The sequence below is a fragment of the Lissotriton vulgaris genome, chromosome 5, assembly GCF_964263255.1.
Source record: "Lissotriton vulgaris chromosome 5, aLisVul1.2, whole genome shotgun sequence".
Lineage (NCBI taxonomy): Eukaryota > Metazoa > Chordata > Amphibia > Caudata > Salamandridae > Lissotriton > Lissotriton vulgaris.
Window position 1 is genome coordinate 783,928,697 of NC_141693.1, and position 27,905 is coordinate 783,956,601.

The 27,905-nt window shown below is 44.6% G+C and overlaps 1 protein-coding gene across 2 annotated transcripts in view; it reads right to left on the reverse strand.

Moving 5' to 3' along the window:
* Nucleotides 1–279: 279 nt before the first annotated feature.
* The window catches only part of ADAMTS14 (ADAM metallopeptidase with thrombospondin type 1 motif 14), a 508,740-nt gene continuing 481,114 nt past the window's right edge, over nucleotides 280–27,905 (reverse strand). For both annotated transcript variants that reach the window (XM_086922254.1, XM_086922255.1), the window contains exons 19-22: nucleotides 19,121–19,328; nucleotides 13,604–13,733; nucleotides 5,643–5,756; nucleotides 280–987 (exon numbers count right to left, since the gene is read on the reverse strand). In XM_086922254.1, the coding sequence (XP_086778380.1) occupies nucleotides 407–987; nucleotides 5,643–5,756; nucleotides 13,604–13,733; nucleotides 19,121–19,328 (1,033 nt within the window). In that variant the 3' untranslated portion in view covers nucleotides 280–406. The remainder of the gene's footprint in view (nucleotides 988–5,642; nucleotides 5,757–13,603; nucleotides 13,734–19,120; nucleotides 19,329–27,905) is intronic.

Here is a 27,905-nt window from a genome sequence, read left to right on the forward strand (position 1 = left end):
GTGCAGTAGCACTTCCTTCATCCAAGATCAATTCCGAGTTCTTAATAGCCCATTAAAGCAAACACAGCACCACTTGATGAAGGATGAGCTCAACAGCATGTGTTTACAGCACCACTTGTTAGAAGAACTTTGTTAAACCTTCTGTGTATGGAACATTTAGGACAATATCAAGTGCAGTCAGTTTGCACTGTGAGGTAACTTGAACTGAGCTTCATTGTCTCAAAGCACAGTGGCTATCATCTCTTTAAGCTATTGATCACCAGAGTGATCTTGCTTTGTTCTTTGCAAATTTGGGAAGTGCTAGAGTCAAAACATAAAACAACCGTTGTTGTTTACTACTGTTTGAGATCTTGTCTTTCGTATGAATGCCTCGATACACCTGAGAGTTTTAAGGGTAACTCCGGACTCATGTCACCACAGGAGACCTGCGTGCCCCCCCTTGAGAGTCGTTTCCTTCCTTCCTCCTTCGTGTTGCATCCTGGGATAATGACACGCTGCCCTTATTGTGCTTTTTAGCTGACGTTTTCTCCCACAGAAAAGCAGGACTGTCCCAGAGTTCCTCTGGGGTTTGGCTAGCAGCCGTTGCTGCAAACTGGCTCAGTTGTCTCTCTGAGCCCACAGTAGACATGTTTCTGCCCTCAGGCTCTCCAATTGAGGTCCTGTTTGCTTCTGATCTTTCAGGTCCACTCTGAGGGTCTTGGGCAGCCTGAGGGCTATTTATGTGTGCGGATACTCTGGTCGCCACTGTCACCAGCTTGCTCCGAACGGTTGGGAGGGAGGGCGTCTGTACGAAGGGAGTTGACATCATGGCCCCATCTGGGCCTCTGTTCTCCAAAGCTGCTTGCTCAGAGTTTGGCGGAAGGCTGGTCGTGTAGGTCTTTTTACCACAGGACTCACAGCAGAGCTTGTTGTAGCCAGGTATAGAGCAGTAGCGGACAAGGACTTCCATTTGGCAGAATATTGATTTGTCCCCTTGGCATGACTCCTCTGCAAAGGAAAAAATATAAGTGAGTGTACAACAATAGAATGATTGCATACTTCTACTTTTATATACTTAATTGCATAGAGAGTTTGACTTGCTGCTTTAACATGTGAAAGAAGATGCCTCTCTTCAACATATCAAGTGCATAAGATCAGCTGAATATTTAGAATGAAATATTTTGGTAATGTTGTAGAAAGATGCTGGACACTTGTGTTCATGTAGGTATCTCCTTTATCAAGAAGAAGAGTATAATTGATGATAAGTGTATATCTAGAAGCACAGTTGGCAGCCGGGTAGCTTCCTACTCAGACTCCTCATCCATCTGATATCCATATGCACACATACAAAGAATAAGCTCTGCAACATTCCATATAGAATTGGCATTCCAGGATGGGATCAGGGGATATCACGATGGGACTAGAACAAGCAGATCCCTCTGCATCTCCCTCCTCCCACATAAACTTTAACATGTAAGGATCATGGCCCAACAATGTTTCTACATTATTTGAGTGGAAGCTCACACTTGGTTTTGGTTTCCCTTCTACACAAAGTTCATGATATACATTCAAATAAAATTAATTGATCCAAATTGAGAGAGAAAAGGGCAAACACATGAGAAAGAAGGGGGAGGGAACAATAGGGAAAAGAGTGACAAAGGAGAATGCCAGGATGAAAAGATCCTGCAAGAAACAGGAGGTGTAGGGTGGTAGATGAAAGAGGGTTGGGTGGAATCATGACTAGGCAGCCTTGGTATTCAGTATCTCTGGTGTGGAACTAACAAATAAACACTTTGGGCACCACGACTTAGTTTCTTTTAACAAATTAAGGACTGTATCTCCGCCTAAATGTTGGCTCAGTGTTTCAAGAAGACACTAATGAGTTTTGAAAAATGTTTAAATTTATTTTTGGAGTGACGCTTGCAATAGATTTTTACATTAATATTGCAACAAGTATTTAAGATAGGCACTGCTTTGCTGTCGCCATAATTTAATTGTGCAATGTATGCCCCATTCAGCCCTGAGTCATGGAGTGAGATACATTAGGGCACCAGCACAAATAGGCTGCCTGCATTGCCTGACTTTTTGAATCTACTTTCCCACTCATTGAATTTGAGCTACCAAACATATCCCAGTTAATTTCTCTTCCATGCCTACAGCCTATGTACATATGTAGTTACAACCGCATGTAAATTGCAGAGTAGGAAAGGAGTATTTTATATCACACATACATCACATTTACAATTCTATGCACAGGCAACTAAGGGCCAGATTTAAAGTTTGATGGATGACACTTAGTCCATCAGAGTGGCAGAGGACATTAGGTCCTCCTCTCCGACGGACTACCGCTCACCAAATTTAGAGCACACCGCAAGCCCAGCAGTGATCTTTGTACCCTGATAGGAGCCACCATAAGGCTGGTTGCTGTCGAGGAACAAAATGTTCGGTGGACATCTGCCGTCCATTTTGAAACTGGGAGTTTGTTATAGAAAAACAAAAAACTAATGACCCACACACCCTGGGAGTTTCTTCCAGGGAGTGTGAGTCTTTATTTTTCTGTCCCTCACCACAAGTTTTTTCTGGCATTGACGGACAATTAAAAAAAAACTATCCAACCATCAACTCCAAAAAGAGTGGGCAGTGTGATATCTTTTCTCCAACAACCCATACTAGATCAGGCGGTCTGAGTTTTGGCTCCATCAATGACAGCTGATATGCACCCACTTCTAAATGAGGTGGACAGTACTCTGTTGTGTTTGTAAAAGGCTAGTGTCTCCACCATACTATAAATCAACCCCTGAGTGACATATGTGGTTCCCCAGCTCCAAATTCGACAGCTCTAGCCATTACGACACATCCAATCCCCACGTGTTGGGTTTGTTGGTTCTGTGTTAGGCAGCAATAACAGGAGAAATGGGCTGGTTGAAGTTGCCTCCTGCCGAGAGCCCAGGCACTTCTTTTTTTTACAAATTAACCACTGCACTTCACAGTTAAATTCAGGAGACAGGATTAGAACCTAGGTCCTTATAATCCAGGATTGGCAGATTAGCCGCTACACCACATCTGCTCTCGCTTTCCCAATCACAAATCTTATTTTCTTATAGCATGTGGAGCACACTTTCAGAGTATCTAAACAGCAAAACAAGGTATCCCTTAAGTCGGAGATACTGAGGTTAAAGTTGAGGGGTGTCTAATTTCTGGACTCCAGCTCTAAAGATTATGTAGAGAGTGCTCAGAATAAGAACGACTATAGTATTAGGCACCGAGTCTAGAAACGGTTTGCATAGATGGAACATTTTAAATGTTGCCTGTATTTTAATGTAAGAGAATTGTGATAAGAAATTACAATTTTATAGGTTTAAGAAAATCTTTTTTGCAGCACATGTACCATATAATCTACTACCACGCCTGGGTGCAATTCCAGCAAACACTGAAGTTCTTTTATCAAGATGGGAGCAATTATTTATAAAATGTTAATGAAATTAATTATAAGAAAACATCCTATGCCTTTCAGAACTTCTCTGAGCATCCATTTTAATTATTATTAATAAGCATCCGAGAATCAGTTGTGCCATAACTTCTAGACAATGCATCATCCTCATGTGTATCTAGAGAATTGTGCGTTGTAATTCAGAATGGTATCATAAAAGCGCGCACTCGCCTACTGAGGTGATGAGCGCTTGCAAAAATGGGAGGAATGGGCTATGGCCTACCCAAGGGTGTTGTAGAGGCACCTAGTCATCTGTTTCAGGCTCATTAAAGCACCTTTATTTTTCTTAGCTGGAATGGAATACAGCAGTACCTACGGTTTAAGAAAGTCGGTGTAGTCAAGATTGACACAGTGTGAGTCAAATGTTGTGTTTCTCCTGAGCATGGTTCTAAAAGACGTAAGAGCCATTGGGTGAATAACAAAAAAAGATTTACGATCAATATGTGCTATATATTACTCTGGCGAAAAGTTGGAATCTCATATATAGTCTTTTCTTACATTGGGGTGCACATCATCTGTTCATTAGGTCCAGAGCTATACCAGACTTCACAGATATTCACTTGAGAAAAATGCACATACACTGGATCGAAATTGGAAACACGAAAATAGCCAGAGCTTCTCCTGAAAATCTAGATGGCTTTAGCTCATGCACACCAACATTACACAGCTGTGAATTAGGATAATATCCTGACACAACATATTTTGAAATAATTCTTATATTTCCATGTACGGATCCTATATCAAATGTATCTGGAGTTAAGCCCCTAGCTCTGTGCTTCAAGACATCACTCTACCCTACTGCGGATGTTGCGGAAGATACTCCCTATGCTTCCGGTACAAACCAGGCCAGAAGTAGTGCGGAGTATCATCTTAAGTAGGCTTGACTACTGTAACTCACTACTTCTGGGGGCACCTAAGACCCTGGTGGGAAAACTGCAACGCGTTCAAAACTTCGCCGCCAAATTGGGCCTCTTGCGCCGTCGCTCTGACTCTTCCAAAAAAGCACTCAGGGATCACCATTGGCTTCCAATCCCCCAGAGGATTGATTTGAAAGCCCTTTGCTTGGTACATAAGGCCCTTCACGGACAGGGCCCTTCTTCTCTGCAGAACTTGTTTTCCTGGTATGTACCGTCTAGATCTCTCCGCTCGGCCTCTGCTTGTATGGTGGTAGTTCCCAAGATTCTGAGGACCCGGATGGGAGGCCGATCATTTAGGTTCACTGCGGCGAGACTGTGGAACTCCTTACCAATATGCTTACGCAGCACGGACGATCTTATTCCTTTTAAGAAGGCTCTGAAAACGTATCTGTTTCCAAAAACTCTGTAAGCCCTTTTCTTTAAGCTGCGCAACTGCCTAAACACTATGGGCCTCATTATGATTGCGGTGAATCCGCATACTCCGGGCCGGCGGAAGCCATAGCCGTCCCGGAGTATGCGGATTCACCGCTGCAGCCACATAGAACACCCACCGCCAGATTAGGATGGCGGTGGGATTGCGGATGGACCAGCGGCGGACTGCAGGTCCGTCCGCCACTGATCCGCGGGGAGGGGAGGGCTATTTGGTGACGGTGTCTGCAAGACACCGTCAGCCAAATTAGGACTTGCACGGAGACATGCTTTTCCGCGGCGGCTTTTCCGCCGTGGAAAAGCATGTGGACTTTGGCTTTTGGGGGCCCGTTGCGGGCCCCCAGGGTGTCGGGTGGGGGGTGCACATGGGGGGTACCTATGGTACCCCCCAACATTTACATGCACAAAGTGGCAGGCACCGCGCGGTGCCTGCCTCTTTGTGCATGTAAATGTAATACATGCATTTTTAACATTGCGGCGGGTGCAGCTTGAAGCTGCACCCGCCGCAATGTTAAAAATAGAGGATGTGACCGCCACTCTGGGGGTCACATCCTAATCTGCATGGAGGGACCGCCGCTGCCCCTGCGGACGGTCCCTCCTTCTCTATGGTGGCGGACGGACTCAGGTCCGTCCGCCATCATAATCGGCCCCTTAGTTTGTATCATCCAAGTCGAAGTGCCAGGATACCCGATGCGTGACAGTCATTGCGCTATACAAAAATACCAATACATACATACATACATACCCCAAGAAGTAAGTAACACTAAACAAGCAGTGGAAGAGGTTTGCCCATCTAGATTCAAGGTTTGGTAGGAACAGAAACTTACTTGAGGATATTTTGTTCACAGGATTTTTTTGAACATTCGGAGGTGGCACCCACTGCATTTTTGGAGTAACCAGATCACTGGTGTCTATGTTTGAAGCAAGACTTGGAGGCTTTCCTGTCAAAAATAAAAACAAAAACAACACAGTGGTCATATATGGCAGAGGTAACTCATCACTTCTGAAGTGCCTAAATGACTTGAGATACAACTGACCGTCTCTCTTATTTCTCAGGCTGAAATCTGTACCTTACTTAGTTAATGCAGTCATGAACAATTAAAATCAATGATTTATCGGATGATCCGGGCAGGGGAATCATTTGGTGTCACCAGTTATTGGAATAACAACATACATGGTTTCCCCAGAAGCCTTGTGCCTGATTCTGTACCCCAACCTTATCAAAAACTTAATGAAATCAAGGGGACCTCCAGGGCGGCTGACGTGACCACCAACTCGGTAGACGTGACCAATGCATGTACGAGCAGTGGGGCCAGGTGGGGGTGGATTTTGATGGAAGTTGACGACCGAAAATTAAATAAATAAATAATTTTTCTTCTGCATCGTCTGCCGAAATCCCCTCACCGCCGCACCACTCTTACCTGCAGGGGCCATAGCTGCTACTTGGTGAGTAGTGGCACGGATTAGGGCATATCTAAAACCTGAGACCATCAGCAGTCAGATGTTTCCTAAGTAGCTAGTGATCGTGGGGATTTAAACATTGCCACCTGTCTATACCCATTTCTAAAGGAAACTGCCGGATGAGCACACATTTAGCACAATTAACCTGGAGGTCTGACATTTTGTGGCACAATCGTGGATAGACATAATATGACACTGTAGCAATTAAAAATAGAGTTTGGAATATAATCCCAAACAATAAGGGGAAAGCATATAGGGGAGGGCATTTATTCTCTAACCTAGAGTAGTAAATAAAGTGCTAGTGCTACATATTTCACTTGAATAAACAAAGCTGTCTTTAGAAATCTTAAAAATGCAATCGCCACACAAAGTTGTTTTGTTGTTGCACACAGACCATATCCTGCATGGAAATCTTTTGCCCCAAAATTGTGAAATAGAAGCCTTACTTCTATCTTCTGTAACATTCTACACGCAGCATATTCGAAAATGCACGTGTCAAGCAATTGTAGCGCACCCCATTTTTCCTGGCTACTTCTTTCTTAATTTCTAACCCTCTCTTTTGGCGTGACAATACCAACCCAGAATTGTGCAAATAGATTTGTGCCTGAAATGGTTCAGGTTCCTGTAGGTCATGATCAATGCCCTATGCAGACTTCTAATGAAGACGTAAGCAGTGTGGGTGGTATAGCAGGCATCTTGAGCCCGGCAGGTAAGAACTTTGTATTGTTTTAAGTGAAGGCCATATCATTCGTTGGCCTACATTTATGAATAAGTCTAAACAATGGTAAGGAAAATACACCTGAGAGAGATACCCCAGGAAATAGCGGCATGGATTAGCAAATTTAGCGGCACAAATATGGAAATTTAGCGGCACAAATGTGGAAATTTAGCGGCATTTTTGCGGCACTTTATTTTACTCCTAATCATTCATTTTCAGCCTTATATCAATGGAAACTGTTTTAGCCGAGTATTCCGCTTTGAAATAGGCAACCTGGGATATAGAACAGAGGAAGCAGCCCACAGGTGAAGGCTGGTTTCCCTTGGAAATGCAATCCTCCATTTGCTTTAGTATAGGTTCTGAGAAGTCCATCAAAGATGGCCTGGTAGCATCCCATAGGAAATGGCTTTCAAGAACCTACCTTAGTGAAATTAAATATTTGCCTAAGATCACACAATTTCAGCATGGAAGCCACGATTTTATCTAAATTTCCTGGTTTCACTCTGTACAAATCAGCAAGTAAGTGGGTATCTATGTGTCTTTCCTTATGTTAAGACTTTGTTTATAGTTTTAACCTCCTAGTGCATTCTTCTGTAGTTTTTTTAAATTATAGCTCCAACTTGACCCAAAGGTATTGAAGCTCTTCGCATGTGCACCAGTCACAATACACAATTACAACACAAACACATGCATTGTTTATAGGCCTAGGGAGATTTAATGACTTGCCCAGAATCACAGGATAATGAGTCACAATTTCCAAGTGTTTTAAAGCAAATCTAACTCAGTAACTGTCTAAACTGGTTAACATCCTGGAAGATATGCTCTCTGCCCTGTCTGCCACATACCTCCTCTGACACAAGTGCTTCCAGCACACCTGCCCCTATTCCTCCTTGTACCTCCATTCCACCCTATGACCTAATTCCGCCACCTGACCCCACTCAAAGCACTCACACTGTCCCAAGTCCACCCGATGTCTTCTGGTGACCCAATTCCTCCACCTCCTTCAACTATTCCGCAGCTCCCTAAATTATCCCAAACCCCAAAACCTCACCATTTCTATAAACATTCCTACCCAGTAGACCAGGCTATGCCCCCATAAAAGTCTTCAAATCCCCAGCCAGGCCCAAAAAGTAGGACTTTCATCTGCTCTAAGTGTATATAATGCCCTAGGAGGGGGGCATTAATACAAAGGTGTGCACAACAGAATGGGCTCAGTTCCCCTTATTCATACATCAACTGTATGCAAGTAGTTCATGGCACACATGCCACAAACTGAATCACCTCCAGATTAGCAAGTGACAATTATGCCCCTAACAGACTGTTAGATTGTATGTTTCCATGTACCTGGTCCCTTGATCGGATTGTGTTTGCACTACTTGCAGCTGCATGATATGTGCACACACACACACACACACATCCCCCCCCCCCCACACACACACACATTTTCTCTCTATTTCTTCCTCTTTTTACTAAATCTCGGCTTCCACCTTTTGGGGCTTTGAGTCTTAGAAGTCCCTACTTGTTAACATTCTTCACAAGGCAGGGTAAGCGGTGGACCTGGTAACTTTTCAAAACAGTTGTAAGGTAACAAACCGAAAGCTTTCCGTTTCCTTTGTCAAAAGTTTCTCAGTTGATTTTTAAAACTTTGTTCAAGGAAGCATGTGTGTTTTAATTAGGAATGTTTATATTAACACGTCTCTAGAAAAGAGAGTCATTAGTTGATTAACTGTCCAGCCTGGTTGTCTACCTATTTCAACAATTTGCCTCTTCAGATTTTATCATAATGGGCAATTTTAATTTAAATCTTTAACAAAATACGCCCTTGCCCATGGATGTTCAGCCGATGTTAACTTACTCTGTGGCAGGTCGTTTGTCATGTGTACCATATATGTGGGTTTGCTTCTGATTACAGCTGGAGCAACATGTTATAAAATCAAACACGAGACAAGTTTTTGTTCAGCGCATATCGTGAACAATTTGAAAGTCTTCATATGTGACAATGCAATGTATCCCCGTAGATGGTTTTTAATTGGTAGCAGCAAGGCTGTTGCTAGTGCTCTGCTGTGACTTTCTCATGTAGTCATCTACGTTACGGGGTTCCCCAGGGCTCTTGCAGCCTACCATGCCAAAAAGGTTCAAACACATTTTATCAAAACCGCTGTAATGATTATTCCCAGGAACACACTGGCTGAGTCAGTGTGAGAGACTTGCTAGCACGTTGTGCACCTATGATATCTGCATTATCGATTCTAGACAGGGAAACAGCATTAGTGCAGCAGGTAGAGTGGCACCGTGTTCCTGGTGCGTAGGTGTGTAATCAGCCCTCTGCACAGAAGCATGGCAATCTTTCATTTGCAAACCATATGGTGTGATTCATTTTCCTGCTTGCATTGGGGCCCATGGATAGGCCTCTGGTTTGATCTCCTTGCAGGTGGATTAACCAAAACAATGTGTTTTTTTAAAAACTTTATTTAAATTTTAAATCAACTGTACAGCGAATGATGACTTGGAATTCACTGGCTTGACATACAGCAGGCAAATACAATGAGTGTAGACAAATTTACGACAGCCTAAAAGTCAGGACTACAAGAATGCAAACAAGGAATACTACAGCATCAACTACTGCACATGCATTCTCCAATTACATCGTCCATAGTGATATTACTCCCCAAAGGTGAGTATGGACACTGTTTTCAAACCCCAGCAGAATACTGCAACAGACAAGGTCAAACATATTGAGCACTGCATGAGATCACACGGGTCATAAAGCAACACACACGCTGAGCAAGTATAACAGTCTTCCCTGCCTGCAAAGAACCCACTCATAAAGTAGCAACATCTTCCTCTTCCATTCCATTGTTTCACCCCTTCTAAGTGCCCCTGCAGCTCCACTCTGCCTATTCCTTGAAGATTCAGCCCCCCCAAATGTTTCTTTAGCCCCCCCCCGAAATGTGGCTCTAGTTGCGCCTCTGCTCCCTAATGACCCCTCATAAACCCTTTCCCTGCATTTCTTCAGTTCAATTACATGGGCACTTTTGTAAAAATCGCTGACTTTTTACAAAAGTGACGATTTTGCGGGCACTTTTGTAAAAATCGCGGGCATTTTTACAAAAGTGCCGATTTTGCGGTTTGTCGCGAAATCGCGAAATCCTGGAGGGTCTGGATAAAGGTGCCATCAGGTGTATGATCCATGCCAGTTGCGAACTCTGGGGGCAGCGAATTAGAGAATGATGTCAGTATGTGTCTCAAAACTAAAGCGGAAGTCCCAAGCAAAGCAGCACAAAGCAGCATTCTATAATCCTTCTTGTTGGTGTTTTGTAGCAATTCTGCACTGGGTAACATAAAGTGTTTCACTATATGGCCCCTTTAAGACGCTCTTAGAGTAGACTTATCAGGAGTCAGCTCTTGGCTAAACCAAATTTATATCCAAAGGATTAATTGGTGTAAAATGTCTCAAGGCTAGCATCACAAACAATAAGGCCCTCTTTACTATGGCGGTCATCCTGACCGCCGTCGTATCGGCAGGTGACCATCTGAGAATGAGTCGGCGGTCCCACCTGCACTATTCGGCTGGACCGCCAACTGCCATCGTATTGGGCAGGTGGCCACCTGACAATGAGTCAGTAGTCTCACCTGACCTATTATGATAGGACCGCCATGGAAGGCGGTCTTTTAAAGGGCTCTTTTCTACTGCTGCTTGTGCTGCTGCCAGGAAAAGCACTGCAGCACAAGCCACAGTAGAAAAAGGCACTTTGTGCACATCCATGCACTGTGTGCCAGGCACCAGGTGCCTAGCCCAGTTACATGAATGTGTGGGGGGCACTACAAATACCCAGTGGACGGGGGATCTGCTTGGGGCTGCTAAAGTCCCTTTCGAATCTGTCTTTTCATGACAGTGGGACTGCCATGAGCAGGCAGGCGGAAAGGGATATCCTAATCCCTACGGTGGTGCCTGCACAGGCACTGCCTCCATTGTGGGATTAAGAATCCGACCGCTGTCCTGAAAGGATCTTTGATCCTGTCAGAGGCAGCAGTCCTACACCTGACCTCTGCGGTCCAACCAGCTGCATTGTAAAGCAGCGGTCGGACTGATGACATGGAATGCGAGCGGACCACCACGGATGCCCACCATCATGATGAGGGCCAAAGTTTGAAATGCAACAGTAATGATGTTGTACCTTTGAACAGCAAGGGTAACTGTTCAATAAAGTTTTACAGTGAGTGTGCAGCATAGCCCCATTCTTCCAGAGAAACACTCCATTCTGGGATCTTAAAATGCCCAATCTCTACAGACATCTACCTTTGGACTGATAGCAAAGCATCCATATGCTTATAACAAATCCACAGACTTAGTGCAGTCATACATTGCATGGAGTCCATATCTTTGGCATCACACTGAAGAAAACTGAGCCTGAAATAGTTAAAGTTAATAGCAATCTCTATTTGTTTCTCAATGATTGTAAGGTTATGTCTAACGGGAGTGGATTAATTGCCCCAATCTTAGTTGATTTAATATGAGAGACCATTCTACATGGAAGAATACAAATTCATTAGCGTTGTACTGGACCTCATTGGGCATCTCAGATATGATAGCATCATGGCATGTATAAAGGGAAATATATGGACGCAGTTCTAGTTAAACATAGGAGCTTCATTATTAATAGACTAGAGGTATTGATGAACAGACAGAGTAATGTTCTGGGCGAAAAGTTTTCTTGTTGAATCACTTTTGTGGCTGGAAAATCACTTGTGGGTTCCCTTTTCCCACCGACTACATTAATAGACATTCTTGTTTACACCACAGTGCACTTTGAAATGGGTGCGCTGGGTGCATATTGGAACATAATTCCCTATCACAGTCATTGTGCTATCCCCAGGGCAGTAGCAAACACTGGGGGTAGTGTATTAGTGGAAGATGGACTGGCATTTTGAAGCTGCCAGTCTGCCCTTCACTGTGCAGATGGCAATCCTACGTGCACTTTAAAGGGAGGCAAAAATAGGCCCCACAGACATTGATTTCGGGAGTGTAAAAATTGAGTTTTTCCTTTTGTTTAACTCAACGAGGATGAAAATGTTTTAAATAATAAAATCAGGGCCTTTGCCATTCTAGGGACTTGTTACGAATAGAGAACGCTATTCCCATTTGCGGCATGGCTCGCCTCTAAATGGGTGCACTGGGCACAGACTCAAACGATATGCCCTATCACAGCCAATGTGCTATCCTCAAAATCATGCATGCTAGATGGGGTGGCAAATCATTTTGCTATCTATCTGTTAAGCTCTGGAAATATTTACAGAGATGGAAATTCTATAATTTGAGTGCTCCAGTGAATAATGGAAAAGTGTTGTGTGCACCAGATATGCTAACTTGAAAATTAGATTTTTATCTGTGGGTGGAGGTGGGGGGGTAAACATTTAAAAGGCATAAATGCAGTAAAATGATCAAAGTTATGGGTTTTGAAGATCAATCAAGTAGTAGCATGGTGCACTGATTTTAGCATGCAGTTCAGAATGTGTAAATGCCCAGGAAGAGGCCATTCCATTCCCTATTGAGGATGGTTTAAGGGCATGCATAACTGTTCTGAAGTCACAGTTTGAAATATAGTTTGTTAATTTTAGGAGCCAGAGTTGGTATTAGAAACGTGTCACCCTTGTGTAGGTACTGATGTGCATGAAAATGCAGTCAGTTCAGCTATTTTAAACAGAACCGCTTAGATTTAGTAATAAGACTTGAAAAGTAAGAGTTGAGGAAACCCCCTTTTACTTAAATGCTGTCAGTCCGCTGTGGGTGAGGAAGGAGTATAAGGGGGACTGAAAGTGGATTTCAATAACGTGCAGTTGGCCCTCCAGATATGGCTTTCATTGACGTCATTCTCCTCAATTTTACTGTATTGGTTGTATTTTCAAAATTTTGTATGATACTGTATTGGCTTAAATTGCTATGGTAAAGTATATTAAATCATGTTTTAAGAAATTGAATTTAAAAATAATTAATGTCAAACATTGTTTTTTTTAATGTATTAATTGTTTATATGGACTTAAGAAATTGAAATTTACTACTAAAATATTTTGAAAAACAATTTCATTTTAACATGGTTTGCATCATTGAATAGCAAATGTTATTACGTCTCAGTATCTCAGTTCAAGCTCATTGTTTATAGGACCTTTATTTTGAATTTCTGGCCAGTATAATATGTTCCATCTGTTTAATGCAATGATATATTCTGAACAGTCCTTACGAACGAATTTAAAACAAATCTTAACACGTTATTGTCAATAACCACAGACAAAAATTGGTCTATTTGTACTTGCTCAACCAGAAATTATTAACTTATTATTCATTTCTTTTGGAAAACTATCTTTATATTTGGACTTGTCTCTTAATAATCTTTCAACCCCATACATTTAAATCTGATTAAAATACTGGATTTTTTGCCAAATAAGTTTTTACAAATTGTAAAAACTAAAAGCAGATCCATTATGACTTAACGCAGCTGCCAGAGCAGAAACACAAAAGTGGAATACTTAAACCTAACCCAAATACAAAATGATAAGTTTGATTTTGTCCTAGGTCATGGTGTTCTGAGGTGAAATGTATGTTTCTGTTACCTGGACATGCAGTTGTTTTGCAGACTTGAATGGTCTCTGGCTTCTCGTTATCACACTGCCCAATGCTGTTATCGCTGGCTTTGCATACCACCTGGCGCTGCTGAATTCCTTCACCACAACTAGCTGAGCACTGGGACAATCAGCAACAGAACAATTAATGGAAGCAATACATAGAAAACCAGAGAATAAATGGTACATACTTTACAAAATTTGATTTTAGAATAGCTCATGGCCATCATTATGAAGTAGTAGGTGAAACAATCTCCAGCCAGCTGATAATTGCAGATGAGGGATTAGACAAACAACTGCTGATTGAAATGACAAAATAGTGTAAAAAATGGGCAAATAGTTAATACACGCCTTCGCCCAAAAATATGGTCTTCTAGGCCCTTCTTTAGGGATCAACAGAGTATCCCTGACTCTGGAAAACAAGAACTTTCTCTCTCTCTCACTCTCTCTCTCTCACACACACACACACGCACACACACACAGACATACACACACACCCCAACATCACCAAACCACATTAAGATTAGAAAATAGCTGATCTGAAGGACATTTCTTGGAGTAATTTGCAATGCCTCTGTAGAATGACAGAAAACAATCTCATAAAGAATTGATACACTAGTACTGTGTAGTGTCTGTTTCAGCATCAAGCTTTTGTTATCCTTGAAAAGTATATACAGGAACAGAAGAGCCACCATGAAATTTAGGGATAGATGTACTAAGAATGGAGATGGTAAAAGTGGTTGCAGATTTTACTGAATCCATTTTCATATGGCAAACCAACCTATTTACAGATAGATACTAAACAACGCAATGTCCTGGGGCAGAGAAGAGTACTTAATTAAAAGAATATTTCAATGTATAAATTAAACATATCATGGAAATCAATCTCTGAGGAGCGAGTATATTTGAAAAATTCTCAAAGAAGTATTACAAAATGAGCCATAAGCATTGCATATAATATTCTGCACCCTTATTCTTGACCCCACACTTCAACACTACTAGACACTTAATCAAACAAACCGATTTCAAATACACATACAAAAGGCAAACAGTGAAGAAATATTCTCACCAAGAGGAGCCAACCGTAATGTTTTCCACAGAGTGTTCAAAGGGGAAAAACTGGAAATAATATTTCTACAACCTTTTGACCTCTCCAATGTGCGGAACTGTGTACCAATGTACAAATAGGTCAGATTGCCAAGAGCAGAATTGTAGTGGGTCACAATTCAACCTATCTTATGAATATTAATGTGGCAGGTTGCAAATTGGGTCCCACTTAGATTCACTGCCATCACAGGGATGATGGCCTGCTGGGGTCAGCAAACCAGCATGTCTGTGACTGCTTTGAAATAAAGCATTTTTTTACAAAAATGCAGCTGTTTTCTTTGAAGAAAAGTGAGATGGGTTTCAAAAAAAGAAAAGTTTAACTTACATTTTTTAAGAGTAGGAAGTATTCAACAGGAGATATTTCTGTTAACATTGATAAAGGGGAAGGGGTCCCTTGAAGACTCCTTGCCACTACCTTTCAGACATCAGTAAAACATTAATAATTTGCACCCGGGATTCAGGTGCAAAACATTAATCTATCCAACAGCTTTGAATATCATATAAGTGCTGGGTTTATCATTAATTCATCTAATGTAATAAGATGTATGACCTGAGTTCTACCTTGTGTTTTAGAGTTATCTCCTCTTATTGATGTTATTGTTCTTTATGATTTTATTTTTTAATGTACTTTTATGCTTTTTAATCAAAACCAAATAAGGATTATTATTATAATATATCCAACTGTGAATCGGCATTTGGAAAGGATACCCTAACAACGCCCCTTCCAAATACTGATTCAGCATGTAGTCACAAACTCACCTCAAGAATAGATGATGCAATATGTCCCTAAAGACAAGAATCAAAACTGCATTGCATAAGCAAAAATAAAATCAATAGGAAAAGAAAGGAGTGACTCACAAAGGAGTTTGAGCTGCACAATTTAGGGAAAAAATGAAGGTTTATTAAAATATTAAATGACAATGCAGAAGGCCAAAGTATAGGTCAATTCAATAAATCAAACATAGAAAAGGAATTGCCATAAAGGCTAGCAGTAATAGAATAGATGTTATAATGAGAAAAATCAGGAAAAGACCATATGTGTAGTAAATCAACAAAAAATCGGGCAGCTTCCCTAGCAATCAAAGAAGATCTAGCTCACCCCCAATTTGAGGTATTTTTTTATAGTATTTCCTAGCATAGAAATCAAATAAGAATTGCACAGTACGATTCAAAGGAGCAAATGTATCTTTTGGATAGCAAATCACAGTTCAGCAATATAAAATATCATATAAACCCATCATTTTAGCACTATCCCCTAATGTGAATATAGTAAACACTTTCTGACCGAATTTCTTCGGAGGTGACAAACCAAACGTGTTAGAGTAAGCAATGGAAAGAGTCATAATTTTTCTATCTACAGTGTGCAAGCAGGAACAACCTGAATATAGCTAGGACTTCTTCCAAAATTCTTCAAGATGAGCATATCATTACAAAACAAATCGTGCACATTTTGCTGTGTGCTGTGTCAGAATGAGAAAGAATAAACACACTAAAAATATTATGAAACAGAAGAGATCCTAATCAAAATGGAGACAAGACCTAGTTGAGACAAAGTTAGTCACAGTCCAGATAAATGTATTTCTAAACACCTTGGTGTTTACATTTCAGTTGAAATTGATTTATGTCAATATAGACATATAATTCTAATCAGAAATCTACCCAGTCTAATCAAAACTGAGGACCACATTTACAAGGACATTGCATCGCCGGTGCGTCACTTTTTTGGATGCACGGGTGGCGCAGTGTGTCTGGCGAAATTAACAAGGCCATGTAGAGTCATCCATTAAAGATTAATGGAGTAACCCAGTATTTCAGAGAACAAGGGGAACTGGAACAGTATATGCTAATGGTTGGTTCTGTCGAGAAAGGTAGAATTGATTCAAAGATCTATGCATTTATCGTGACCACTAGGAAAACCATTCAATGGTATACAGTCAACATTGAATGCCATACAAAAAAAATAATAAGACTGATGTTATAGACTCAAAATGTGACCAATATATTAAAAGTCATATATCATATGAAACACTACATGTACAAACATGAAAAATCACAAGACTGTTCAGCGACATATATCATTACATACATAAATATGTGCCATATAAATATAGAGAACACAATCCAAACATTAAGCATTAAAAATTAACATTCACAATACACATAGAAGTAAACACGTAATTCTGCAACTGTATAGACTTAGTATATACATTAACACATATAGCCTTATTATTTAGCACCAATATGTGGAATACTAGTATGGAAAGCCTGACCTGTACGTCAATGTTTCGACCCTTATTCAAAGAGTGCTATTTCAAGAAATCACCCAGGGTCTTCTTCAGGACTATGAATATATTTCAGAGTAGCCTGTATACATGAGCCTTGTGGTTCCTATAAAGAGGGGAGGGATCCCAATAGTCTCAGAATATTTCCCATGTAGACTCAAGGTGGGCGTTGGGGACAGACAGATGCAGTTGCACTATCATTAAAGAAAAGTTCTAAATCACGAGGATGCTAGAAGCACTTTTGGCTCTTTTTTCCTAGTCTCCATGTAGATAGGAAGTTGAACAGAAAGATAAGTTACCCTTTGATGAGGCCAAGCAGGCAAGTACTTACCTGCTTTGGATTTTCAAGGTACATATGGAGGATTTTCCGAGACTTTTGAAGAAAACTCACAATATATATCCATTGTTAATGCTATGCATGACTAATCATTGAGTCATTCTAAAAAAGTGACATTCTCATAAAACATAAAAAATTAAAACACTATTTTAGCATTCTTAGAGTAATGTATTGTATACTGTAAACTATAGCTGCTGGCACAATGCACTTTATTTTTGCTTGCTGATCATTTGCAGCCAAATAGACTTTGGGGACGATTATGGTGGCGGACGGACCTGCGTCTGTCTGCCACCCCCGAGGTGGAGGGAACGTCTGCAGGGGCAGCGGCATTCCCTCCGTTGGAATTAGGATTCGTATATTTAACATTGCGACGGTTACTGCTTTAAGCAGCACCCGCCGCAAAGTTAAAAATGCATGCTGTGCATTTGCATGCACAAAGCGGCAGGCACCGCGCGGTGCCTACGGCATTGTGCATGCAAATGCAGGGGGGTACCATAGGTACCCCCCATGTGCAACCCCCAAACCCCACACCTTGGGGGCCCAATACGAGCCCCCAAAGCTAAGACCGTATGCCTTTCCATGGCGGCAATGCCGCCGTGGAAAGGCATTGGACCGCCAGCATCTTAATATGGTTGGCGGTGTCTCGCAGACACCGCCACCATATGTAAGCGCTTTTCTTCTGGTCGCAAAAGTGACTGGTGGAAAAGCGGCGGACGATCTTGCTGTCTGCCGTGGACCCCCCAGCCATCCTAATGTGGTGGGAGGTCATTTCGGGGAGAATGGTGGACGGATTGCCTCCGCCATCATAATCGACCCCTATGTTAGGGCTTAGTTGTAGATTTTGCTTGGATATAAATGTACACTGTAGCAGCATATTTGTAATCTAATTTTATTTTGTATGTGTACTCTGATGATTGTAATGATTTTAAGTAATCAACAAATAAATACTTACCTTACCTTATACTTTTTTAGCAGATAACACAGAAGAACACCAGACTTTCTTTTCACTAAAGATAATTTGCATTGTGGTCCTGCTCGTACACAACTACACAACGTGAACATCTCATTATTGGACCTCACTAAGAAATAATGGCAAAGCTAAGGGCCTTACAAATGTGGGTCAGAAGTTGAAACTGTTTGCAGAGGGCAATCAAGGGAGAACTGCTGAATATAAATGTAGCCCCATTCCCATTAATGGACTGGATGATGATTTTTAAATATCAATAATCATTGTTCATTCACTGTAAGGTTATATCATGCGATAGTTATTTATTTCGTTATTTACTTTTGCTTCTCTTTGCTTATCTCTGCAATTGCTATTTGCAGTGTTCATATGCTGCTATTCTGATTGTCTTTCTCCTCTCCTTTATGAATGAATGCTAATTCATGAATTACCTATGTGCCATTTAAATAAGTAAATTGCTCGACTGTACTTGTACCTGAGAATAATGTTTCTCTCATGTTATAAGCATGTATATAATTAGCTGTTTTTAATTATCTTTTGCATTTACTCTAATGACTTACCTACTTTGAGATGCTGTTGTTTACTGAAAAATATATCTGTTGCTCTGTGCCATGTAATGGGAACTGTCTAGACACCTACCCCTTGTATTCCAGCCCTTGCCACATCTTAAGATTCATATGCACTACAAATGGCACTTATGTTTGTATGGATTCCTATGAACTTATGTTTGTATGGATTACTATGATTTCCTATCCATAGAGGAGTGCATCTGTTCAATGAAGAGTTTTATATGCTTTCCTAAGACTATACGGCCTCACCTGGGACCAGGCGCCCATCCTCCATTGGGCTGGACATGGTAGGCGGTTGCAAGGCTTGCGTAGTTCGGGACGCTCCCCCGTGCAGTACTTTGTGTGAACGGTCCGGTTGGTGCCATTCTGTAGGTGCTGAATGCACTGCACTAGCCGGGCTTGGACTCCAAGCTTGCCGCAAGATTTGCTGCAGGTTCCCCACTCCCCTGCCACCCATCTGTAAAGGAAATCATGACAAACCCATTACTATAAAAAGAAATTCTCTTAGCAGAGATGCTCATTGTGTAAGGAAAAAACCCTTTCTCAGTTATTATCCGAACTGCCATATCGTGATATTCCCAACTTTGAATATGTCTACAAATGTAGCAATTTAGATCTGCTAAATAAAACTTTACACAGTTGTACTGAAGTGGCCAAAGTAACCTAAACAGACAAAATGCACAATAAAAACGCATGCAGACTAAAACTGAGCTAATTGATGACTAGGTTAGCTGCTTAAAATTTCCTAAATAACTATCCTGTCATGGTAACATACTTCCAGAAGGCCCTCGCTGATCAAAGAACCATAATGGTGGCCCGAGTGTCAATGAGATGCATGACAAATTCAAGAACCATGAGCCTGGTGAGCATGCATCGCTCGTGGTCATCCCAGGATCATGTCTGACTTTAAGAGATTTGCCAACATGCAAAAGAAATGACATTTCTTCTTCGTCCCAGGCCCACCTGGAAGCTTAAAGTTGACAGTGGCTGGTCACTATAAAGCCATAACCAATGGAATTTTGATTCTAGAACTTACAGTCCCATGAATGTCTATGTTAGCTCCGACTAGGTGTTGGTTTAAAATGCCAGGCTTGAGTGGATGCCCATTCAACAGAAGTAGAGGCTTCTGAAATGCGGAACGCCAATGTACTCTATTGTGGGTGTCTGTCCCAGTCCAGCACCCATTATCCCTGCATTGGCTGCCAGACTGGTAAGGTCCTCAAATGAAAACCCCCTGAACTGTGCTTCATCTCCAGTATCCTGACAGTCCAATTAACTAGACACCGAAGCATTGCGTGGCCTGGACTTTACCATTTTAAACTACATCTTTTTATATTAGGCTGACCCCTGCTAGTGTTTCAGTGGTGACATTTTGGACTTAGTGATGTTTGAACTAGAAACTTAGTCACACAGGCTCAATACCACTAAACTCCAGCCCTGCATCCAGGGACTCAAGAAATGAGACCGGACAGATCGCAGCAAACTGGATACATTGTTTTGCTTTTTAATCTGGGAACTTTGCCTCTTTAACTGAGTAGAATAATCAAACACTGCATTTTCTGTTTCACTATCAATTTATAAAGTGCACAAATGTCTGAGAGCATCCTCGCACTAGTATTAAATGCAAGAAGCGAAAAAGTCTAAACATGGAAGTCAGTTTTCCGAAAGCTTTATAGAGATCCCTGTACCAGGTCATAGTGCCTGCAGAACTCCTGAGCACTCATGAAGTCTGCTAAAGACACCTAGGCATTTCCCAACTGCTGATAAGTAACCACTGGGCTCCATATTATAAAGAAATGCAGTTGATAAAACATAAATTCTTCAATAGTGTCTGAGGTCATCACAACCACCAAGTCCTACTCTCCTACTGTCTTGCAAGGGTAAACCTCACATGGTTATCAGAATATTCACCCTTCTTATGCACACACATCATTTGTCAAGATTGACTCAGCTCATTCTCCCCTCCTAATCACTTCTGGAGACCTCGTGTATTCACAATTCTTTCTAATGATCTTCAGTTTGTACCTACATATGTACGACTTACTGCTCAAGCAATGGTCCACAGGGGTCCTGATGGCCTAATAAGATATTGCCCTCCAAGAAGACTCAATGATTTACACTTATAGTTCAAGGTTATTTAGAGCATTGACAATGAACATGCAAAGGCTCAGTCAAGACATCACCGATGCTGGATGCCCGCAGATGTTCGTAAATCCAACGAAGAGAGAGTTCCAGCTCATAAAAGGAGGCAATGGGCGTGATTCAAGAAGCAACTTAGTGGCTTCACAGCCACACATTCAACCAAAGTCAATTTCCTGGGCTTCATTATTAATCCCATATTCTCCTTCAAAGTGCATGTAATTGTACTGCGTTGTAACTGTGCTCATATAATGAAGAAATGCTGTACCAACTTGGCTGCTTCTCCTCCAGCAAGGTAACAGCATCTGTTCTGGAGCCCCTTCCATGCCTCTTCTTCTTATTTGCCCAGTTTTACCTGCTTATGCATCCTTAAGTCTTGAACTTTATAAATCCCTCCAATTGCGCCTACAACACTACAACCTCTATTCTGCTCAGCTCTAGCAAACATCTGTTGTGCATCTGTAGCAGTAATTCCTCAGCACGTAATTTTAATATATAGCAATATTTATGTAGCACTTACAATTCCTTTGAGGGGCACTGAAGTGCGTGCCTACATGGGTACAAAGATATGTCGTGTAGGCAGGCCCAGTCTTTAGCATGGGCGAGCTGGGCTTAGGCCCAGCGCGTCAATATTCTGAGGGGCGCATGGAGCTGTGGGCATTGGGATTATGGCAATCAATAGTGCATTTCTCATCTTGCTCCAGCCTTGTCCTTGTTCATGCCTGTTTGTTTCTGTCTGGTTTGCCAGTTTGAAGTGGTTTTAGGCCTTCATTATCCTATGGTGGGTGATAATTTTAACACCTTCTTAGCCCCTTTTTGCCCTCCCTTAACCCCCTGACTCCTGCTGACACACATCAACAAAACCATCATCTGTGTGAGGCAGCTAAGCCACCAGTGATTTAGGAGTGCTGGGGGGGGGGGGAGGGGGGAGGGGGGTTGTCTGGGGATGTTTCTGTTCAGGGGCCGGTCACTGCTCATCCAGGTATCCAGGTACTGACCAGTGAACACTGCAGGGACCCCATCCTGCCTCATTTAAATCACCACATTTCTCTCTGCCCACCTCCAGGAAACTATCTTAGCAAAGGCCGGCTCTGTGTGTCAGGAGTGTGCTTGGAAGGGTGCTGGCTTTGTTTTTGACATGTATGGGAAAGGATTTCCATGACGTGCATGATGACCACTGAGGTGCATTTATTGTGTCACGTGGGGCAGCGCTTAGGAGTGCGGGGATAGAAGAGCTGTGAGAAACATGTGCAGTTAAAAGTTTTCAGTAAGCTGGTGGCAGCCAGAGCCCTCCAGGTTGTTTCTTATGTCCATAGTTTACTTAGCTGGTTACCGCACTGGGTTGTCCAACCTGATATTTTGTTTAATGTTTAAGGTCCTGAGCATGCATGGTTGGAGACAGGAGTGGTGGGAACACTTCATGGCCTTTTTTTAGCACCATGATGAGCGTGAGGTTAGGATTACATAAATAACAACACCAACAACAGAATAAAAACAAGCATTGGTAAATTAGTTAGGTTTCGCCTATGTGATGAATAATAAGCTGGTTTTCCTTGTAAGTTGTAGCTTGCTGAGCAGTTTAAAACATAGGTTACAGAAAGTATGTTAATGTGTTATGACTTATGTACAAAAAGGCAGGGGGGCGTGGCTAGGCGCCGAGCATGGCGGCCGCATTGTAATGGGGCTCCCAGCCGGGACTTTGCTCACCCTGCCTTTCTGCCGACCCTGGGCACCATCCTGCATAGAAAACTGTCCGCCTGTCTGTGGAATTCACCGGGACAGCGCGCCTGTGTCGACGTTGCGATGGACCCCCGGGACTGCTGGAATCTTCGTCCTTGAGTGTCCCCAGTCATCAGAGGGGAGGGCTGCTGAAAGCCTGCATCCGGGGACCGGCTGCTGATGCGCGGCTGGAGATGGCACAAGTTGGCGCGTGACCAGCGCCGCATTACCGAGGTGACGGAGGCGGACCACCGCTGGACTGAGAGCCCGGGGGAGGAGAGCCCCGGCCCCTACACTGACTTTCGTGCAGCAGCCTACCACCCTGAAGAGTGCTGCCTGCCCCACGGGAAACTTTCTGGGAGGGGGTGCGGTGCGGAGTGCCTTGCTGTGAGGCCCCGTGCCTGCCCTCCATGCGGTGCCATGTCCTGGGTTCCCGGCTGGCGGACAGCCGAGTTTGCAGCTGCAGTGCTGAAATTGGCTGTGCTGTTGGGGATGTCTCGGCTGATGCCCTGCTGCTGCCCCCGTGATTGAGTGGCTGGAGCTGCTTCGGGGTGCGCTGGAGTGCCCCTGTGACCCTGAGATACAAGGAGGCCCACCGACTGGAGGCGGACCTGGGGTTCAGTGGACTGGCTCTGTGGTTCTGATGCCCAGACTGGGATTTGTGCCCCCTGCTTGTCTCCTGGAGGGGGTTTTGACCACTGGAGTGGAACTGATTGCAGTGAGTACAGCCCGCGCTCTCCCAGGCATCTGCTCCTGCCCCTGGTGAGAATATCCTCCCCCCCTGCCAGTGGTCTACGGACTGCTTCCACGTGAGCCGCTTCTGCCCGGTGGTGTGTGGCCCTGGCGGTGTGTTGGGGGCGACGACTGCTGTGAGTGACTAGTGGCCCTTCCAATCACATTTCACGTCCTTGCGCACATTGCCATGGGTCCCCAGAGTGGGAAACAACCGGAGGGGCAAGGCGCAGAGGACCCATCTCGGGGGACGGCGGAGTCGGCCTCCCAGACCTCTTCGATCAGCTGCGTCCTGCCGACTGCTCTGTCGCCCCCCCTGAAGAATTGGACCTGATTCTGCAGGAGATACGGGACTCGCGCCAAGCCATTGAGCACCAGATGGGCACGCTAACAACGGGCCTTAACCTCCTGCGAGCAGATCGGGGCAACCTTGCAGCTACTGTCAAGGACCACACCCGCACACTGACCTGGTGCCTCAACAAAAAGATCGTGCCGCTCAGCTGGTGCACTTGAATAAACAAATGACCATCCTGCTGTACAGGGCCAATGATGCGGAAGGGAGGGCGCGATGGAATAACGTCCGCATTATTGGGCTGCCAGAGCGCTCCGAAGGTGCTGATGTGATGCACTTTGTTGAGCAGTGGCTCCGAGAGAAGGTGGCCCCGGAGGGTCTTTCTGCCTTCTTCTGCATGGAGCGGGCTCACCGTATTCCTACATGGAGGCCGACTGCCGGCCAGCCGCCCAGACCACTTATTGCCCGCATCCTCAGTTACAGAGACCGCAATCTCCTCTTGCAGAGAGCATGAGAGAACGCCCCGATACTGTTCGAAAATGCCCGAATTTCACTGTATCCAGATTACACTGTGCAGGTGCAGCGCCAGACGGGATCCTACCAGCCGCTCAAGAAGAGGCTCCAAGCCTTCAATCTGAAATACGCTCTGCTGTTCCTCCTACAATCAGAAGACCCATTTCTTTGTTTGCCCCTAAGCGGCGAACGACTGGCTTGAGCACACCATGCCCACTCAGTCTCTGGATGGCATCGACCGGCGGGTGCGTGGGGCTCAGGCGCAGTCCAACCGTCTCCAACCCCGTCTTGACGGTACCCTGCGGTCTCGCCCATCTGCATGGAAACCAACCCTGGAACAGGCCTTGATGGAGCAGGACTCAGCGCTGGAAGTGGCCGCTGCCATGCGGGACCCTACACAGATCTCTTCCTCTCCGGATCTGGGTTTGTCTCCTGAGGCGAAAAGCCGGGAGCAGACGCTGTTTATGCTAATCTTGATATCTGTGATTTTAAAACTGTATTCAAATACCTTGTTGAAGCATTTTGCACTTTAGGGCATCACGGAGCGGATCTAGCGCTCACGTGACCCCTCACACCGGCGTCCTTCGCCGCTGGCCACGCCCACCTCTAGGCCACGCCCCCTTCCCGCCCTTCATAAGCGCCGATTTGCAAGCGCTCGGTTGGGTTTGTCTCCTGAGGCGAAAAGCCGGGAGCAGACGCTGTTTATGCTAATCTTGATATCTGTGATTTTAAAACTGTATTCAAATACCTTGTTGAAGCATTTTGCACTTTAGGGCATCACGGAGCGGATCTAGCGCTCACGTGACCCCTCACACCGGCGTCCTTCGCCGCTGGCCACGCCCACCTCTAGGCCACGCCCCCTTCCCACCCTTCATAAGCGCCGATTTGCAAGCGCTCGGTTGGGTTTGTCTCCTGAGGCGAAAAGCCGGGAGCAGAAGCTGTTTATGCTAATCTTGATATCTGTGATTTTAAAACTGTATTCAAATACCTTGTTGAAGCATTTTGCACTTTAGGGCATCACGGAGCGGATCTAGCGCTCACGTGACCCCTCACACCGGCGTCCTTCGCCGCTGGCCACGCCCACCTCTAGGCCATGCCCCCTTCCCGCCCTTGAGACTTCCTATTTCAAATGTGCATCTACAGAATGCGCAGCGGACGTGCGCAGCGGGCGCGCCTAAGGCAAGCCCGTCTGCCCCTGTCCGCGGCCGGACGGGGCTAGGGGCACGACCCCATGCCAATTTTATTTCATACTCTTCTGAGGAGCTCACCACCCTCCAAGGCCATTGGCCACTCTCAGTATCCGTCCGGAGGCACATTGTCTCATTAGGACTTGTCCCTTCTTCCATTCCTACACTGCCGCCATCACTGCCCGCCTCTCCACCACAAGGCCCTCCCCCGCCCGTGCCCCTTCCTTCCACTCCGCCATTATCTGTTCTCTTACTTAACACCAGGTCAGCGGTCAAGCACCACCATGAGCTCTTTGTCCTGCTCGACTCCGAGAAACCTGACTTATTGCTCCTGACCGAAACCTGGTTCTGTGACTCTTCCCTTCCCGTTCTCTTGGCTACCCTCCCCCTTCCTACGTTGCCTTACGCGCTGATCGTCCGGCAGGTAGGGCTGGCGGCGGTGTGGCGTTAATCGCTTTGTCGGAATTGAATTTTCAAATCCTTCCATCCACCCCTATTCCCCCCACCGAATTCCTTACAGTCCGCTCCCTCGCCTTCTCCCCCCCCATCACCTGTCTCCTAATGTACCGCCCTCCCCAGTCTTCGCCTCTGTTCCTGCCGGCACTTCAAGACCTGCTGGCCAACATGGTGGGTAACTACGCATCGGTTTTGGTGTTAGGGGACTTCAATTATTGGCCCTCGGACCCTTCTGAGTGCACTGCCTCGAAAGAATTCACTGAGTCTCTCCTATCCTTGAATTTTGTGTCGCACATTTCTGTCCCCACTCACTCTCATGGTCATACACTCGACCAGGTTTGGTCTCTCAACCTTCCAGTTTCCCCGGTGACGGTTACTCCCTGTCCTTGGTCCGACCATGCCCTCATCTCTTTTTCCATCTCTCTCAACCCGGTATCCAAAGTTCCCCACGCCAAAAATATCTAGGCACGGAATTGGAACAGAGTTGATTTTCCCACACTGACCTCTCACCTTCGGAACTCCACTCCGACCCTCTCTGGTCTTCCGTCCGACTCTCAAGCCAACACTATCAATGCTTGGTTGGCTAGAGGTTGTGACTCAATGGCTCCCCTGCGTCGAATTTCCATCCGGCGACCCAAGGAGTCGAACAGGTGGTTTAACGACCACCTAAAAGAACTAAAACTGTCCGTTTGGCAGGCAGAGAGGCACTGGAGAAAAAATTACTGTCCCTCACTCAAAACCCTTTACCTTACATCACTCGCCGACTACAAGACCGCAATCCTCGCCGCCAAAACCTCTTATTTCTCAACAAAAATAATGTCAGCTGAAAATAAACCCAGGGAAATCTTCAGTATAGTGCAGGACCTGGCCTACTCCGATAGAGGTTCACCTCAAATCCCCCCATCCCAGCCTCTATGCAACCAATTAAATACTTACTTTCTCGACAAGATCGCTACTATTAAGGCCAACATCCCCCCCCCTCGTCTGCCTTTGTTGACCCATCTCCTCCTACTATTCAAAATCATCTTACCTCCATCCCTCCCCTCACTGAGGAGGTATTTCTGAAGATACTCCCCAAAGTAAAGTCGGGTTCTCTAGCAGACATCTGTCCGGCGCGAATCCTGCAACAAATTTATTCCTCTTGTCCTGAACCCCCCATTACCTTCCTCAACAGTTCCATTGCGCAGGGAGTAGTGACCCCTGCACTCAAAACAGCCACCATAGTGCCCATTTTAAAGAAGCCTGGCGCTGACCCATCCATCTCAGCCAATTACCGCTCCATTTCCCTGCTGCCCTACCTGGGCAAGGTGCTGGAGCGCCATGTCACCGCGGTTTTCAGCGCCCACGTAGAGGCCAATGGGGGACTGGCTTCCCGCCAGGCTGGCTTTCGACCTAGGCACTCGACTGAATCAGTCGTGGTATCAGTCCTGGACAACCTCAGGAAGGGTATGGATCATAACAAACACCAGGTGCTGGTACTCCTCGATCTCTCCGCCGCATTTGACACGGTGGATCATACCATCTTACTGTCCCGTGTCAAGGCGGCCGGAATTGAGGGATCAGCCCTGGTGTGGCTTTCCTCCTTCCTGAGGGACCGCACCCAGGCGGTCCGGCTAGGAGACTTCACAACCACCCCACTCCCCGTCACGTGTGGTGTCCCCCAGGGCTCTTCCTTGTCCCCCCTACTATTCAACCTTTACATCTTTCCCCTCATTTTCGCTCTTCAGCAGCTGGAGGTCACAGTGTACAATTACGCAAATGACCTCCAGCTCATCTTTGACTTATCTTCCTCTCCCCTCTCCGTCACTAGCTTCCAGTGTACCATGACATTCATCAGGGACTGGATGAACCACAACCATCTCAAGTTGAACCCGGATAAAACCGAGTTGGTTCTTACCGGGGGTTCTTCCAGTCCCTGGAACTCTCTCTTCTGGCCCTCCTCCCTTGGTCCCGCCCCCACTCCTTCTACCACGGTCAAAACACTGGGGGTCAAAAT